Source organism: Hippocampus comes, unplaced genomic scaffold (assembly GCF_001891065.2).
Source record: "Hippocampus comes isolate QL1 unplaced genomic scaffold, H_comes_QL1_v1.1 scaffold299, whole genome shotgun sequence".
Classification (NCBI taxonomy): domain Eukaryota; kingdom Metazoa; phylum Chordata; class Actinopteri; order Syngnathiformes; family Syngnathidae; genus Hippocampus; species Hippocampus comes.
In genome coordinates this window covers 378,720-394,437 of record NW_017805694.1, presented here as the reverse complement: position 1 = coordinate 394,437, position 15,718 = coordinate 378,720, and the positions used below count along the sequence as shown (strand labels likewise).

Sequence of the window (15,718 nt, the reverse complement as noted above, 5' to 3'; positions counted from 1 at the left end):
CCCTTGAACAAATCTCGACCAACGCGGAACGCCTCCAAGGTAGCTGGCACGTTGTCCTCGAACTTCGCCCACGATGTCCAAAAGCCGTGAACGCTCACTGCACTCTCCGACGCAAATTTCGAATGAACGACCTCCGAGGGAGGACGTGGACGCGTCAAATCTCATCCGCCACCTGTCGTTTCCTCTCTGCGACGTCGCTATCGAGCGCTTCGCGGTCTTTGGCGTGTCGGACACATTCGATTCCATTCACGCGTGACTTAGTAGTGACAAGTGACGTCTGACGTGCATCTCCGAGAAACCATCGTTCGTCGGCGAGACCAGAACTAAAATTCGCTGCTGGCCAATAAGGTTTGAGTTGGAATCGCTAGCCAACCGCCTTCGGTTTAGGCGATTACTCCCTCCGCTGTTGTTCCGGCTTCGGAGCTCTACTGTTCGTGCCATGTCAGCCGCTCTTTTCCTGAAAAGTTCCACCAGGCGGCTGCCGCTCGAGGCGTTTGGCCGGGCCGCCGGCTGCTGTTACCACACCGAGAGAGGAGTCTACGGCTACCGTCCCAAACGGAGCCCCGGCGGGGACGAATCGCTGAGCCAGCGCATCACCGCACTCAATCAAGGTCAGCGTCCGACGCGGACTACTTAACGCGCTGCTTTCAGTTCTCTCGAGCAAAGACGCGGCTTCGGCCCCACGCCGGAAAGCTCTCGGCGTGCCTTTTGCCGCCTCGCCGAGTTCGCTCAAAGTCAGCGTCCCACACGGGCCGTTTCGCAGGCTGCTCGGCGTGGCTTTGGGAGCACGCCGCCACACTCTCCGGCTTCAGCTCGTGTCACCCGGCCCAGGCCCCTCCCCCAGCGCAAGCGTCACCGTTGCAATTCCGGGAGGACGCTTTTTGCCTCCGGGCGGCGCGCTGACAAAATGGTTGTCGGCGAGTCTGCCGAGGGCGCCCCCGTGGCTTTCCGCAAGTTGCGGGCGGTAAGACAACTTTGATCGAGCGACTGCACCTCTCACGTTCAACTACTCCAAGACGTCACGACCTACAACGATGGCAAAAAATTGTCAAGCGGCGAGGCGAAACGCAACGGCAGCAAAGCATAAATAACTAGTCAGTTCTCATTGTAAATGTCCCAAAACATTTGAAAAAGTGCGCGTTCTCAGATTTCCGTCTCTCCGATGTGACTTTCGTTCGGAACTGATGTTCCATTTTCAAAACAAATGGCCGTTGAAATCTGCAATTTTGACCATTACGCTTAATAAAAATAAATAAATAAAGTGACTTTTTTTGTTATCGCGCAACCAGACCAGGTCGAGCCCACACGAGGCTATCCAAGCTATTCAACCAAAATGCTTTCATTAAGATATGATGTTTTGTTGCACAAAACCACATCTTCATGAAAGTACTGTGGTTGGATACCCGCTGGTCCCTAAACCTGGACTGGTTTTGGGATCACGAAAACTCATTTTTTAATGATTAAAAAAAAGAAAAATCAGGTGTCATGATTGTCATTGATGCAGAGTTAATATTGACTTTAATTTCTGTCTCATGTTCAGAACATTTCTTGGTGCGACACTGAGAAAGTTTTCATTCTCCCTGGGCGAACTCATGGTTCCCTGACCTCTGACAAGTGATTTTAAATCCAAACCATTGACGTGCACGCACGAGTCGGAATAGCTTTTATTTTGAAGGTGGCCAAGGACGCCAGCTGGCTGCCGATCACTGTAATGCGCCTTGTGAGCAATCCCTTTGGCGAATGGCTTGACTTGAACTTTGCGTGCGGAGGCTGGCCTGTCCGCAGTCTCCCACAGCACCTTCGCTACGATAAGGGCTACAATATGCTCTGTCTGGATATGTTGCTACTTTTTATGTTCAAATATACATGATTGAAAGTTTGACAAGTATTGCGACGCCGGTGGTGCTAGTATTGTTAGCCCGTGTGGTGCATTTTTTTTTTTTGTTAGGCTAGCTCTGCTTTGTCAGAAATAGTAAATGCGGTTTGCCGAAATAAGTCACAATGTGGAATGGGGTTTGTCAGAAATAGTAAATGCGGTTTGCCGAAATAAAAGTCACAATGTGGAATAGGCTTGTTGTGAAAGGCAGACGAAGGAAATGGCCTTTGTGCACGCCCGCCTGACCCTCGGTTCGCTTGTCTTTCAGATCACGGCCTGGCCCGCCTGGTGGAGGCCTACCGAGCACATGGACACAAGCTGGCCAAAATTAACCCCCTGCTGCCCCACATGCCCGTCGTGGACAGCGTTCCCGAGATCAGCGCGCTCACGGGCACCCTCGGCGGACCGTTCAACACCTCAGGTGGACCACTCTTGCACTGCAGGCGTGTGCGTGTCGCGCGCTATGCTGTGCTTCTCTTCACGCACTTTGACACTTTTTTTTCTGGGGTGGACATGTAGTGTTGAACAGAAAAGGCAAGAAAAAAATAGTTGAAAGCCGTCACGTGCCACATCACTTGCCGTCGAGGCCGGTCTGCGGTCCGCTGGCTTCGAGTTTGACACCGGTTGGGTTCAGCTGCGTCGGCGAGTGTCTGTCCACCCGGCACAGTTCATTGTTGATCGCATTCGGGACGGCTACTATTCTGGCCGGGACGGTCCTGATACTTAGCCGCTGATACTTAAGGCAAAAAACTTGGATTCAGTCTTCCTTGTCAGTAGTCGTTACTGGTGAGTATGCAAGAGTCTGAGCACTCGCTCTGGTATGGGTGGGGAAGAAAAAGGTGCGAGTGTACTTGATGCCGCTTTTATTCCTGTTTTTTGCTCAAACCTCGCTTTTTGCCCCCACGCACGAACGGCGGTGTCGCGACCTCCACCTCGGTGCAGGACTGCGCCACTTGGGCAAGGCGGAGGCGTCGGCGGACGAGGTCCGGGCCTACCTGGAGGAGGCCTACTGCGGCCACCTGTCCGTGGAGACCGGTCAGCTGCGCGGCGCCGAGGAGAGGGAATGGATGGCCGACCGCTTTGAGGAGCTCAAGAGCACCGCCTTCTCCTCGGACGAGAGGAGGAGCCTGGCCAAGCTCATGCTGGAGTCGCAGGTCGGCGCGAGCGGCCGCCGGTCGACGCCAGTCGTCCGCGGGGCCGACGTTAACGAAAGCGAGCGCCCATCTCTGGTTTCCCTGCAGGAATTTGACCGCTTCCTGGCCACCAAATTTTCCACGGTGAAACGCTACGGCGGAGAAGGAGCCGAGAGCATGATGGGCTTCTTCCATGAGCTCTTCCAGCGCTCGGCCCGGGCCGGCGTCACCGACGTGGTCATCGGCATGCCGCACCGGGGGCGGCTCAACCTCTTGACGGGCCTGCTCGAGTTCCCGCCAGAGGTAAGCAGACGAACGCGGCGGCGGGGAAAAGTGAGTTTCGGTCTTCCCAGGAAGACCGCCATTTTGATTTTGGCCTTCTGGCTGTCTTTAAAACGTCACCATCAAAGAGAAATAATTATTTGGTCCCCCCCCAGTGAATGGTTCCACACTTGGAGAGGTTCTTCAGGGCTCACTCCCTGCACATTGTCTTGACCGTCAAGTCAAACCTTACTTCTTTTGTTTCGGTTGCCGGCAGCTTTTTCTGCAGCTCAATCCATTGTGCCCTCTGCTGGCGAGATGCAGCAAGCGTCATGAGATGGATTGAAAGCAGGCATGGAGCTGCAGTCTCTCTCTCTCTCTCTTTCTCTCGGTCTCTGTTTCACACCGTCTCTGCCCCCCCACCGTCTCGCCTCGTCGGTGTATTGATGGCTTCCGTCTCCGTACGTGTCATTGTCCAGCTGATGTTCCGTAAGATGCGCGGCCTGAGCGAGTTCCCCGACACGTCGCCCGCCATCGGGGACGTCCTGTCCCACCTGACGTCGTCGGTGGACTTGGATGTGGGGGCGGGGCCCCGGCTTCACGTCACCATGCTGCCCAACCCCTCCCACCTGGAGGCCATCAACCCCGTCGCTCAGGGCAAGACGCGGGCCCTGCAGCAGCTGCGGAAGGAGGGCGACTACTCGCCCGACGAGCACGCCCGGCCGGGGGACCGAGTCGTCTGTCTGCAGGTTGGCGCTCGCCACTTTCAAATAGCAGGGGCGGGGCTGAGCGCGGCCGGGTCAAGGCAACCAAGCGACGCCGACGCAGCGTTGGCTGAGCACCCACGCGTACGTAGCGTGGAGTCGTAGTTTTCGGCCTTTTTTTGTTTGTTTTTGTACAACTGGTGGGGAAGTAAAATTTTTCGTGTTTTTCTAGCAATTTAGTATTTTTATGAATTTCCAAATTGAAATGATCCAAAATAACAAATGAATTGTTTTCTTGACATGATCTATTTGTTTTTTTAAATTCCATTTTATTCTTCATCAAATCAAAGAATTGCTTAGATGATGGAACACAAAAATATACATACTGTGCGTTCAACCACTTTGCATGCGCTTCTAACGACAAACAATTTCAAAAACGAGAAGTGTTTTCTGGAAATGAACAATTTTCAACGGAGGTATTCCGCATTTCTTGATCGTATTCATGATCGGACCGGTAACTGGAGCGATTGTACTTTGTCAAGAATCCGCTGGAAAACGATGACGGTGAAGCATGTGCAAATGCGATTGCTGTGCGCCCAGGTCCACGGCGACGGCTCCTTCCCGGGCCAGGGCATCGTTCCCGAAACCTTGACCCTCTCCAACCTCCCGCACTACAGAGTGGGCGGCAGCATCCACCTCATCGTCAACAACCAAGTGGGCTACACCACTCCGTCCGAGAGGGGCAGATCGTCTCTCTACTGCAGCGACGTCGGTCAGTCACCCGTTTTTTTAAAATATATACATATATACAAGACGCCATATCCGAAAAAGCAAACAACCCCCAAAACAACGCTACTTTTAAACATATGTGGCAGTAACCCATCCCAAAAGAGCGTACGACGAGGCTTATATGTTGTCAGCGATGACTGGCTTCGTTGTGGACCTTCTCTGCCTCTTCTTCTTGCTGTTAATTACGAGCCCGCATGCGTCCCAGTCCAGCTCAGTGCTGCGCGACGTGTTGGGGCACGACACTGACGGTGGCCAACTTTAAAATCTGAAACGTCTTCCAACCGCATGAAAAGAAACAGCAATGCTCACGTCCCCCCGCCCCAAAAACCAAAACCTCTCGGCGATGGAGCGCCGTCAATGGCACTGATGATCTACCGACTTCAGGGAAGATGGTGAACTGCGCCGTGATCCACGTCAACGGCGACGACGCGGAGGAGGTGGTGCGGGCCACTCGGCTGGCTGTGGACTACCAGCGGCGCTTCAGGAGGGACGTCATCGTGGACCTCATCTGCTACCGCCAGTGGGGCCACAACGAACTGGACGAGCCTTTTTTCACCAACCCGGCCATGTACAAGATCATCCGGTCAGTTCAAACGCAGAGAGAGATTTTTTTTTTTTTTTTTGGCCTCAACTCCCGCCGTGGGCTTTCTTGCCTCCCGGCAGCTCCCGCAAGAGCGTCCCCGACTCCTACTCGGAGCGGCTCATCTCCGAGGGCTTGATGACGGAGGCCGAGCGCGACCGCATCAAGGCGGACCACTACGGCCGGCTCAACGACAAGTTGGCCAACATGACGGTGTACAGCCCCCCGCCCACCAACCTGCAGGGCCGCTGGGGGGACCTGGTGGAGCCCCAGGCCCGGGTCACCTCCTGGGATACGGGCGTCCCCGTTCCGCTGCTGCGCTTCGTCGGAGCCAAGTCCGTGGACGTCCCCGAGCACATCCGCTTGCACGGCCACCTCGTCAAGACCCACGCGCAGGTACGGACTTTCGCGTGAAACGATATAACCGTGGGGCGTACGTGCCGGCGGCGATGGGAAAAAACGAAGCTTCGCGAAGCACTCGTGGTCTCTTTTGACTCCTCGAGATGGTGCTCTTGGTTGAAATATCAAGGTGAGTGCAATGGAAAGGTTTCTTTTTTTTCCAATTCCTCTCTAAGAATGCCATCTCAAAACCGATCACAAGCGCTTCATGAAGCTTCAGCTGTCCATCACTACGTCCCAGACCCGCCTGCACTTGGGGAAAATCTGGGCCCGAGAGAGCCCAGAGATGCCCCAAGAAAGAAAGTCCCTCGCACGTGAAAGCCATTTCAACTTGTGAAAACAGCCACTGCAAAGACACGCCCATTGAAACCAGGTTTTGTCCGCGTGCTCAGGCCCGACTCCAAAAGCTCGAGGAGGGGACCAAACTGGACTGGTCCACGGCAGAGGCTTTGGCTTTTGCTTCACTCCTTTGCCAAGGTGGGAAATCAGTTCGCGGCGGACCGTTCTGTCTCGTCCGGTCGTTTTGTTGTACAGTATTTAGTTTGTTTTTAGGGTGGTTTTGTTTCGGTTTTTCACCAAAATGCTTTGGTTTTAGTTTTTAGGAGTTGAAACAAATTTGTTTGCAGAATCGTGGGACCTCACGCTAAGTATCGTGTCGTAAAAACTCAAGAAAAATGTGACGGTAGTTTAAAAGCGACACGACTTTTTGGCGGTTCACGACGGTCGAGCTGTCAAACCGGCAGATAGGTATCGTCGCGAGACGCGGTCGCACGTCGAGGCCGCCGCCAATCGCATCTGACGCCATCGTTGCAGGCTTCAACATTCGAATCAGCGGGCAGGACGTGGGCCGCGGCACCTTCAGTCAGCGGCACGCCATGGTGGTGTGCCAGGACACCAACGACACCTTCGTTCCTTTCAACCACATCAGCCCCGAGCAGACGGGCTTCCTCGAAGTACAAAGACGACACGCACGGCCGCCGCCGCCGTTTGAAGCGCGGCGTTTTGTTGACGGCGAGGTCTCGGCAGGTATGCAACAGTCCGCTGTCTGAGGAGGCGGTGCTCGGGTTCGAGTACGGCATGAGCATCGCCCAGCCCAAGCTCTTGCCCATCTGGGAAGCTCAGTTTGGAGATTTCTTCAACGGCGCTCAGATCATCATTGACACCTTCATCTCAGGAGGTAGGGCCTCGCCGTTTGGCAGATGCTCGGCGCGCCTCTCGGGATGTGACCCGTTGCCGTTTTCAGGCGAGGCCAAGTGGCTGCTCCAGTGCGGGTTGGTGATCCTGCTGCCTCACGGCTACGACGGAGCCGGACCGGAGCACTCCTCCTGTCGCGTGGAGCGCTTCCTGCAGGTGAACGCAAAAAGCAAACAACAATGCCACGCTGCCGGCTCCTGCGCCCCCAGCGGCGACCTGCTTCACCTCTTCAAAAGCAACCGCTGTCACGCTGAAATGATACAATTGGACAAAGCGCCACGTGTCGGCGCGCGACGGTCGCTTGGCCTGGCCTCGGCCGACCGCCGCCTTCCGATTTCACGCGCCCCTCCCTCCCGCTGCCCCTGTGCCCTCAGATGTGCGACAGCGAGGAGGGGGGCGTGGACGGGGACACGGTCAACATGGCGGTGGTCAACCCCACCACATCGGCGCAGTATTTCCACCTGCTCAGGCGGCAGATGATCCGCAACTTCCGCAAGCCTCTCATCGTGGTCGGACCAAAGATGTTGCTGCGATTTCCCGTGAGTGGCGCCGTTGCTCTTGGACCGATGCCAAAGTCCACTTTTTTTTGGGGGGGGGCGACGGTTGTACACTGAGATGACTTGTTTTTGTTTTCTTTTTTTGAAGGGGGCTGCGTCGAGTTTGACGGAAATGGCGCCGGGGACATCGTTCAAACCCGTGTTGGGGGATACGTCCGTCTCGCCCGACAAGTAGAAAACCCTCCCGTGCACTAACGTCGTGGCACCTTGGCTCACTTTTTTTGTTCTTTGCGGGGTTCTTTTGGAATGAAAATGGGATTCTGATGCATTCAGACGCAGAGGCGGTGAAACTTGCGAGCCAAGCTACCACCGTCGCAACATGGCTGATATTTGTCTTTGTTGATCTTGGCTCCAAGGCTGTTTTTGTCGCCCCCCCTCCCCCTCAGCGTCCAGAGAGTGGTGCTGTGCTCTGGCAAACACTACTACGCCTTGCTGAAGCGGAGGGACGCCGCGGCCAAGCAGGACTCGGCGCTCATCCGCTTGGAGGAGCTGTGTCCCTTCCCGCTGCAGGCGCTCCAGATGGAACTCAACAAGTATCCCAACGCTAAAGGTGCGTGCCTCCGCGCCGCGCCGATGCTCGCAGCATCCCGCCTCCCTCCCGCTCCTTTGATGAACATGAGAGAGGCGGTCCTAATATGGGGTTGGCCGAATGGGCCGATGTCCCAGGTTGGGGGCGTGGTGCAATTTTTTTCCCAACTCATTCAGTACCAGCCAATTGTAGACCAAGTCTGAAAAGACGTTTAAAATCGTCTTTGGGAGTGAATGAGTTAATTTTCGAAAACATCCAGTTACTCCACCACCAGCAGCACACAGACGGAGTCCCGATTTCAAATCGGTCTGCCTCCGCAGAGTTCATCTGGAGTCAGGAGGAGCCTCAGAACATGGGCCCGTGGTCTTTCGTGGCTCCCCGCTTTGAGAAGCAGCTGTCCTGCAAGGTGAGCCTCGTTTCCCCTCCCCAAAAGCCCCCCCCCTAAAAAAAAAGTGACCTTTTTCTGTCCTCCGCAGCTGCGCTTAGTAAGCCGACCCGCGCTGCCCGCCCCCGCCGTGGGCATCGGCACCCTGCACAATCAGCAGCAGGAGGCCCTCCTCACCGCCACCTTCTCGTAAAAAGAAAAAGCAGAATGACTCGCCCGCCGCCTTCACAGCCGTGACCAACTTTGAACAGAAATCGCATCTTCGGGTGGCAGGCGATTATGGACATGAGCTTTTCGTAGGCTTTTTTTTTTTTTTAAATCATCCCTCGCAACATGTTTTCGGTGTACGTCGCGAATCAATCTCAGTCAAGGCCTCGGAGATGTTTCCAAACCAATGATGGCATCGGCGACGGATCATTGGTCATACCGCCGATCAAGAAATGAACGCAAATCGCAATCGTTTTCGCCATAGCGAGCATCAATGACAAGAGAAAAAACTAAGTGCAGAGCGCAACTTCCTCACAGTCCTGAGCTTCGGCGTGGGAACTCTCCTTCGTGGGTGGGGTTGGCATATCATCTCGCCCTCGCCCTCGAGTGCGGTTTCCTCCCAGTTTCCCAAAATATGAACGCCGGGTTCATTTAACATGCAGCTGCTGCCCAAAAGAACGTTTGCATTTTCAATCATCAAATGAGAAACTGGAACTTCTTATTCGGGGTATGACATTTGAACACTTTCGGATCACCGAAAATGTCTTGGTGCGAAGCGTGGACTGGACATGCGGGATGAGAAGCGACGACTTGACGATGTGTTGTGACTTAACCGTGCCGTCGGTGATAAAAAAAAAATCTCACATCACACAAGCGCTCGTGTAAATAAAACAAATTGGGATTTGGAAAAAGTGGCATTTTGAGCAAGTAAATCTATTTTTGTGCTTATGGCTTGTGTAGCGTTTTTTTGGGGGGGGTGGGGGCACCGTGAAGGCGCCTTGGGAAAGAGTGTTTAACTTTGTTTTCAGATCCATCTTGTCTAATTGTGTTAATTATGGTGAGAATGGCGAATTTAATGAATGAAAGGTGGCTGAAATGTAACACCTGCAGTACACTCCGCCGCCACGAGGGGCACCGCGATTTCTTCCCCTGTTTTTGTTCTTGATAAAATTAAAAGCCCAAAGAGGCGAGAAACCTCTGAAATCAGTCCTGAATTGGAGACCCGCTACAGTTAAGTAGTTTTTAGTAGGTTAACTTTTTTAAGTACACAATGCAGCTTTGTGATGTAAACGAATCTCAAAATCAACACGGGAATTGCGAGGAATGCGTCGTAAGAAAACTAACTGCAGTGGAGAATGGCATCAACTAAAAATGGATACCCTTGCACGCCGAGCTCCTCGACTAACTTAACCCCTTTTAAATGCAATTTTAAACACCAATTCGGTGTTGTATCCTGGTCATTTGATAAGCCGTGACGAGTTCGTCCTGATTTGAGCCTCGCAGTGGATCTGGCCAAGTTGAACAGACAGGAAGTGGCAGGAAGAAGTTGTAGGGAAAAACAAAACCCCCCCAAAAAGGTGGACATGTCACACGCAGTGCTCTTGAAGTCTCCGGTCCTCTTTGGAGGAAGTTTGTCAGCTTGGGAGCAGAGCACGGGTGGAGTTGAAGCCTTCGGCCTTGTCCTCGTCATTGCAAGGAAAACTCAGGTGGCTCCGCCGGGCCGGGCGCATCGCAGAAAAGGGAAGAAAAAGGTTCTCTGAGAAATGAAACCAGGTCAAAAGAAGCCTGTTGCCAGAAGAAAAAAAGTTGCAACCCAAACTGACTCACTGACCATTGGATATAGTTTTGTCGATTTTCAATCATTTGTTTCACCTGAATTAATGAAATCCAAATATTGACGACACTTCTCGTAAGCCCAAAACTCTGCTGGGAACCGTTTGCAGCTGCGTCCATTTTTATTGGCATTGCGGGGCAGTCGCGACTGAGCCCGCCCGGCGACAGGTGCCCACCATGCAGTGGACGTCGCTCAAATAGGGAAGGAAGCCAAGAGAAGGGGCGTTTGAGGATGCACCTGCCAGCCCGAACGCTCGATGAAGACCGGGAGGACCCGCGGACCGACCGCCGGCCGCTGATTTGGTGCAATGCGAACACTTCAGCGACACGCGCAACTCCTCCTCCACTTTCGACGCTCTCTTCCTGCTTCCTCCTCCTCGGCGGCGGCGGCGAGAGGGAGAGGCACAATCGGAGCCAGGGCGTCACCGAGCGTCCTTCCACCTCCCCCGTATCACCACCAGCGGCCTGGGGAGGCGACACGAGAGGAGGAGAGGGAGGAGGACGGGGAGGAGGAGGGACACCGCGTTTCCTCCGTCACGCGGCGGATTAGCCGGCTAAGAAGCTCGGCAACATTCATCCCTTTGAAGCGCGCGGAGCTCCAGACGCCGCTTTGGACCCGGCTCGGCCTCAGCTCACCCCCTCCGTCGTCTTCTGCTCGGACACATGGCGAAAGAGAACGGCGAGTCCGGCGACGGGTCGTGGAAGAAACACGTCGACGACATCAAGAGTGCGTTCGACTTTAAAGAAGTCCTCGGAACGTGAGTGAGCATCGTCGCGTCCATTTTGTCTCTTCGGCGGCAAACTTTGGCCGCTGTCTCTCAATCGGCACGCGCGTGCGCAAAGGCGCCACAAAAAAACGCACGTCTTCGATCGACAGCTGTTGAATGAACGTCGGATGAAATGGACAGGTCACGTGACGACCTTCATCGGACGTTCTCGCTGAACGGTTAAAAGATCCCGCCGTTGTGACGTCACGACGTTCATTTTTTTTCCTCTCCCAAACGCGCAGTGCAAACATCAGCGGTTGTCTCTTCAAAAACTTGTCATCATTATGAACGATGTGAGCATATTCACTCATTCCCTTCTCGCTAATCGTTCTTTACCTTCTGGACTACGTAGTTGATTCAAAAGTGCCCCCCACCCCTCCAAATAGTACCTCGCCTGTTTGTGTTTATGTGTGACTGTTCATGATGTCGCTCCCGGAAGTCAATGCTGATATTTCTATGAGCCCGTCACTGGGATTTCCACATGAGTTTCTCATCAGTCTCTCTCGAATTCAAACATACAAAGTGTGTACAGTATTTCTTGTCGTGTCATTAAATATGTTAAATCACGCTCAGGGAGGATGACATTCATGATGGGGGTGCGACATGACCGCAAAATTCGATATCATTTTTCTGGGAAAGAGCTGAAACAAAACAGTGTTGGCGTTTTGTTGATATTAGATTAGATTAGATTAGATATCCTTTATTTGTCCCACACTGGGTGTGTGGGATATGTTCAGAATTAAGGAAGTTAGGACATTTGAAAGGCTTCAATGAGGGGTCAAAAATGTCGGTAGCTTTGGCCATTGTTCCAATCGAATGGCCGGTGACCGAGCGTCAGTGCGGAGCGATGCGCGGCTCTCGAGTCAGAGCAAAGAGAGAAAACGTTTTGAGTCCGGCTCAGCCTCGGGAACGACGACGTGTACCATCGAAGCTGCCCGATCGTCGGTTGCCTGCGGGAGATTCCCGCACCGTCGCCGGCCGCTCAAACAAGCGTTTACAGAGTGTAGTTGTCATGGCAACCCTTCGAAAACGATGCGGGCGACGCGCGTTCTTCGGCAACGCACAAATTGTGGGTAGCGCTCGGGATCGGGCGATTAAAAATAAATCCAGCTCGCTTTCAACGCTCTCTGGGCGGTCAGAAATGAGCCATCTCGCCGTCAAAGTCCTCGGTGAAAATCAGCAAAGCGAAAAGGCCAGAGGACATTCCACTGCGCGTCGCATCGAAAAAGAGATGCGGAAAAGCCATTTTTTCACAAGGCGCAGCTCGTTTGAGAGCAGCGCAAAACGGCGTCCGGCGACACGGGCTTGCACGCAAAATGGCGGAAACCGGTCCGTTGTCACAGACTTGCAAACAACACCCGGCGCCATTTCTTTTCGGCCCATGATTCTTCTTCCTGATGCATTTCACCGAGTGCCAATGACAGGAGGGTTTTTTGCTCTTTGCGGGCCCGTTTGCCCACCAATAGCTCAGGTCGACGGTAAATGTTGCTTTTGGCTTCCCGCAACGCGTGGTGTGGCGCAATGCGGTTCATGCATGCGATTACAAGGCCGTGAATCCTTGTTGTCTGATGTGTGTTTGTTTCTCCGGTTTCACACCTTTCACTGATTTCCCGGTGAAGGAATTGACGATGCGCATGAGAAGATTTGGAGCTCCGTTCAAGTGTCGGATTTGTTCGGCTGACACAAGTCGCAGTAGTTCTGAGCGGCCAAACAAAGCGGCTTGAACTTCGTCCGAAACTGACCAATTGACTCAGCGCTTCTACGACCTCCGAGGCTTTTTTTTTTCTTTTCTTTTCTTTTAGTCCAGAATGTGAGACTTTAGCCGCCCGTGTCGCCTCTGTTCCTTTCTCCGCCCGAAACGCTCCCGAGGCACATCTCGCGTCAAGCCGGCGCGCGTCCTTGGATGGAGCCTGAATGGCGCGCGAGCGGCAGCTAGGCAACAAGGACCATGGAAGTCCTCGGTTGCTACCTTCCAACGCGTCGCCACCACCTACGCCGTCCACGCTTTGTCACGCTTCTTGAATCATTTGGCAAAATGCGCGTTGAATGACGGGCCCGCTTTTGCAGTCGTCTGGGGGGGGGTCTGCCTCCGCCGACTCGGATTTAGTGACAAACTTTTGTGTCAGAACATGGAAAGTAGCCTGACAAAGTCCAGCGCGTTTGTTGGTCGCGAGGTCCACACTGCAGTGTCTGGAAAGGTGCCTGAGATCTGCTTTGTTTAGGTGGGGGGGGCAAGAAAAAAAATGTCCGTTTTATGTCCTACACAGCTGCCATTTCAAACATGATTTGTTTTTTTTTTTCCCCCTGAAGGTGAAAAATAATCGCAGTTGGTCAGCTGCTACTTCCGGCTGCCAGTCGATCACACGCACACAAAAAAAGTGACATTTGTCTGCTCATTTGACGCGTATAATCGATGCGATTTACGGAAACGCAACCGCATCTCTTTCAGCCGGCTCAGATCAAGCCCAAAAAACCTGACCCGGAAGTTGGAAGCCACTTTGTGTCCACGCAGGGCCAAGTGTTGATATCTCGGCGTGAAGATGGCCCGCCCTGCCGGAGGCGGCGCATTGAAATGACGCTCGGAAGCAGTCGCAAGCGGCCGGCGAGCTCGCTGCCTTGAACTACGTTTCCGCAATACCGCGCTCGCGTCTCAGGTGGGCGAGTGACGGCTTGCGTCTCAAACGGCTCCGAAGTCGGGTCAGTCGTATCTCAAGGCACCGCCTCAGTCCAGGTTGGAGTGTTCGTTCACAAAGAAGAAATCAATCTGATGCGCTCGCCGTCAGCACCTGTTCAACTTTTATCAAGCTATCTTTAGATTAAAGGGGTCGGGGGGGGGGGGCGCGGTAAAACCTTTATTTTTGGAAGCGCATTCCTCCGCTACCGTCCTCATGACAGCGCTTGATGAAAATATAAAGCTGACGCACGCACTCACGGCCACTTTTCGCTTGGAGGCTCGCAATCTCACACGGTCGCCTCGCGTCCGAACCAAAAAGACGACGAAGGTCCGGTGCCGCGTGTCAGGTGAGCCGAGCCAATTGGGGCGGAGGTGGCCGCAACGCGCCTCCCCCGACGCGAGGGCGCGTCGCTCGCAGTGCGTGAGCGGCCTGCCGACGCCCCCGTTTCCGTCAGAAGAAAAAGAACCAATCTCACCGCAAGCGCTCGGACCGCTCTTCAGCGCACTTTTGAGCGGCCCGATCATTGCAAAAGACTTCATTTGGCCCAGTCAACTGCAACGGAAGACTGTCCTCCTTCCTCTCTTTGAGAGGGCAGGTAAAAAACAAAAAAGAAAAAGGATCACCCGGCATCAATTCCTCTTGTCACGCGGCGGCGGGGATGGAAACGACAAGCCCGCCCAAGAAAACGTGGATGCGGTCTCATAGCAACGCATGCCAATCGCAATCGACGACACACACACACACGCTCAGTTTTTTTTTTTTTTCGGTCAGTGTTTGTCCTGCCTTAAACCAACACGGCAGACCGGCGGACGTTGCCCGACGGAGACCTTGCCGCTTCTGTGTCAACATTCCCAATATGGCGGCGCACTTTTGCCCGAGTGTCACGTGCGCAAGCGCCGCCCGACCTTGCCGAGCGAGCGGCCCGAGCGCGGCCGCCGCCACCGCCGCGTTTTGTCATTTCTCAAGAGCGAGCGAGCGAATCGTTTGGCGGAGCTTCGCTTCTCTTTACTTTCTTACACGAGAGCAGCGGGGCCGAGCGGCCTTCTGGGCCACCCCCGTCGGCGCCGAGGGCCGCTCGGAACGCAGATGGTGACGTGCCAACGCGGCGTGTGACCAAGGGCCTCCGATGGCGTTCAAAACGCAGGACTTCCCAAGTAAACGGCGGGTCGGCCGTCGGCGGTCTGTCACTTTGCAAAGCCGACGACGCGTCTGATTGCCGATCCTTGTTGATTTTGAATTTGTCCGGCCCGCAGCGGCGCGTTCTCCGAGGTGGTGATGGCGCGGGAGAAGGCGACGGGAAAGATGGTGGCCATCAAGTGCATCCCCAAAAAAGCGCTCAAAGGCAAGGAGATGAGTCTGGAGAACGAAATCGCCGTGCTGAGGAGGTAGGACGACGTGCGCCCGCGCCGCATCTCGCCGACGGAATCGCGCTTGCTTTTCAATCGTGGACCGTTTTGCTCACGATTGCTGTTGTCGATTCTTTTGACTCCATTCAGGCCTTTCTATCCATGAACAGCAAACGAATGATGAAAACACATTTTTTTTTTAGTCCTGTTTTGTTTTTGGGGGGGTGAGCTGACCCGGCAGACCCACCTTTGGCATCCTTGCTGTGCTTTTTTTTTTTTTTTTTTGCTCGCGCTCTCTCTCCAGCTGTTTGTCACTCGCTTATTTGAAAACAGGCTCATTGTTATTATCGGAAAGAGCAAAGTATCACGGAGAGCCTGATGGGAATGGGCAGCCCGTTCCGTCCTCGCGAGGGGAGCTCACGTATGCGCCGCCGCTCGCCGAGCGTTGAGTCTAGTTGCTTGGTTACGGTTGCCATCCTCCCGCGTTGGCCGCTTTTCATTCTCCTCTGCCTTTCCTCCCCTTTTCTGTCTCTTGGTCTTCTGACGGCCTTTGTGTGAAAGCGGGGGCCTCGTTTAGTGTTGCACGCGGGAACCCCCCCGCATTCACCCAAAAAAAAAAAAAAATACCCCCCCCAACCCCCACTATCGATGAGCAGGGCGTGTTCTTAACAAAGTGCATCTCATCTTGTGTTCCGCAGGATA

The 15,718-nt window shown here is 54.1% G+C and overlaps 2 protein-coding genes across 2 annotated transcripts in view; both read left to right on the top strand.

Moving 5' to 3' along the window:
* Nucleotides 1–229: 229 nt before the first annotated feature.
* On the top strand, nt 230–8,900 carry dhtkd1 (dehydrogenase E1 and transketolase domain containing 1). The gene is made up of 17 exons (XM_019881798.1): nt 230–611; nt 2,145–2,297; nt 2,819–3,030; nt 3,118–3,312; nt 3,750–4,019; nt 4,575–4,746; nt 5,148–5,346; nt 5,427–5,739; nt 6,135–6,219; nt 6,556–6,695; nt 6,769–6,919; nt 6,986–7,092; nt 7,311–7,475; nt 7,582–7,664; nt 7,880–8,043; nt 8,343–8,428; nt 8,499–8,900. Exons 1-17 carry the CDS (start codon nt 440–442, stop codon nt 8,598–8,600), a joined length of 2,769 nt encoding a protein of 922 aa, XP_019737357.1. The 5' UTR covers nt 230–439; the 3' UTR covers nt 8,601–8,900.
* A 1,583-nt stretch (nt 8,901–10,483) lies between these two features.
* The window catches only part of LOC109522953 (calcium/calmodulin-dependent protein kinase type 1D-like), a 12,033-nt gene continuing 6,798 nt past the window's right edge, over nt 10,484–15,718 (top strand). Inside the window, 2 exon segments of the mRNA XM_019881777.1 lie at nt 10,484–10,986; nt 14,924–15,139. Coding sequence (XP_019737336.1) covers nt 10,892–10,986; nt 14,924–15,139 — 311 coding nt within the window. The 5' untranslated portion in view covers nt 10,484–10,891.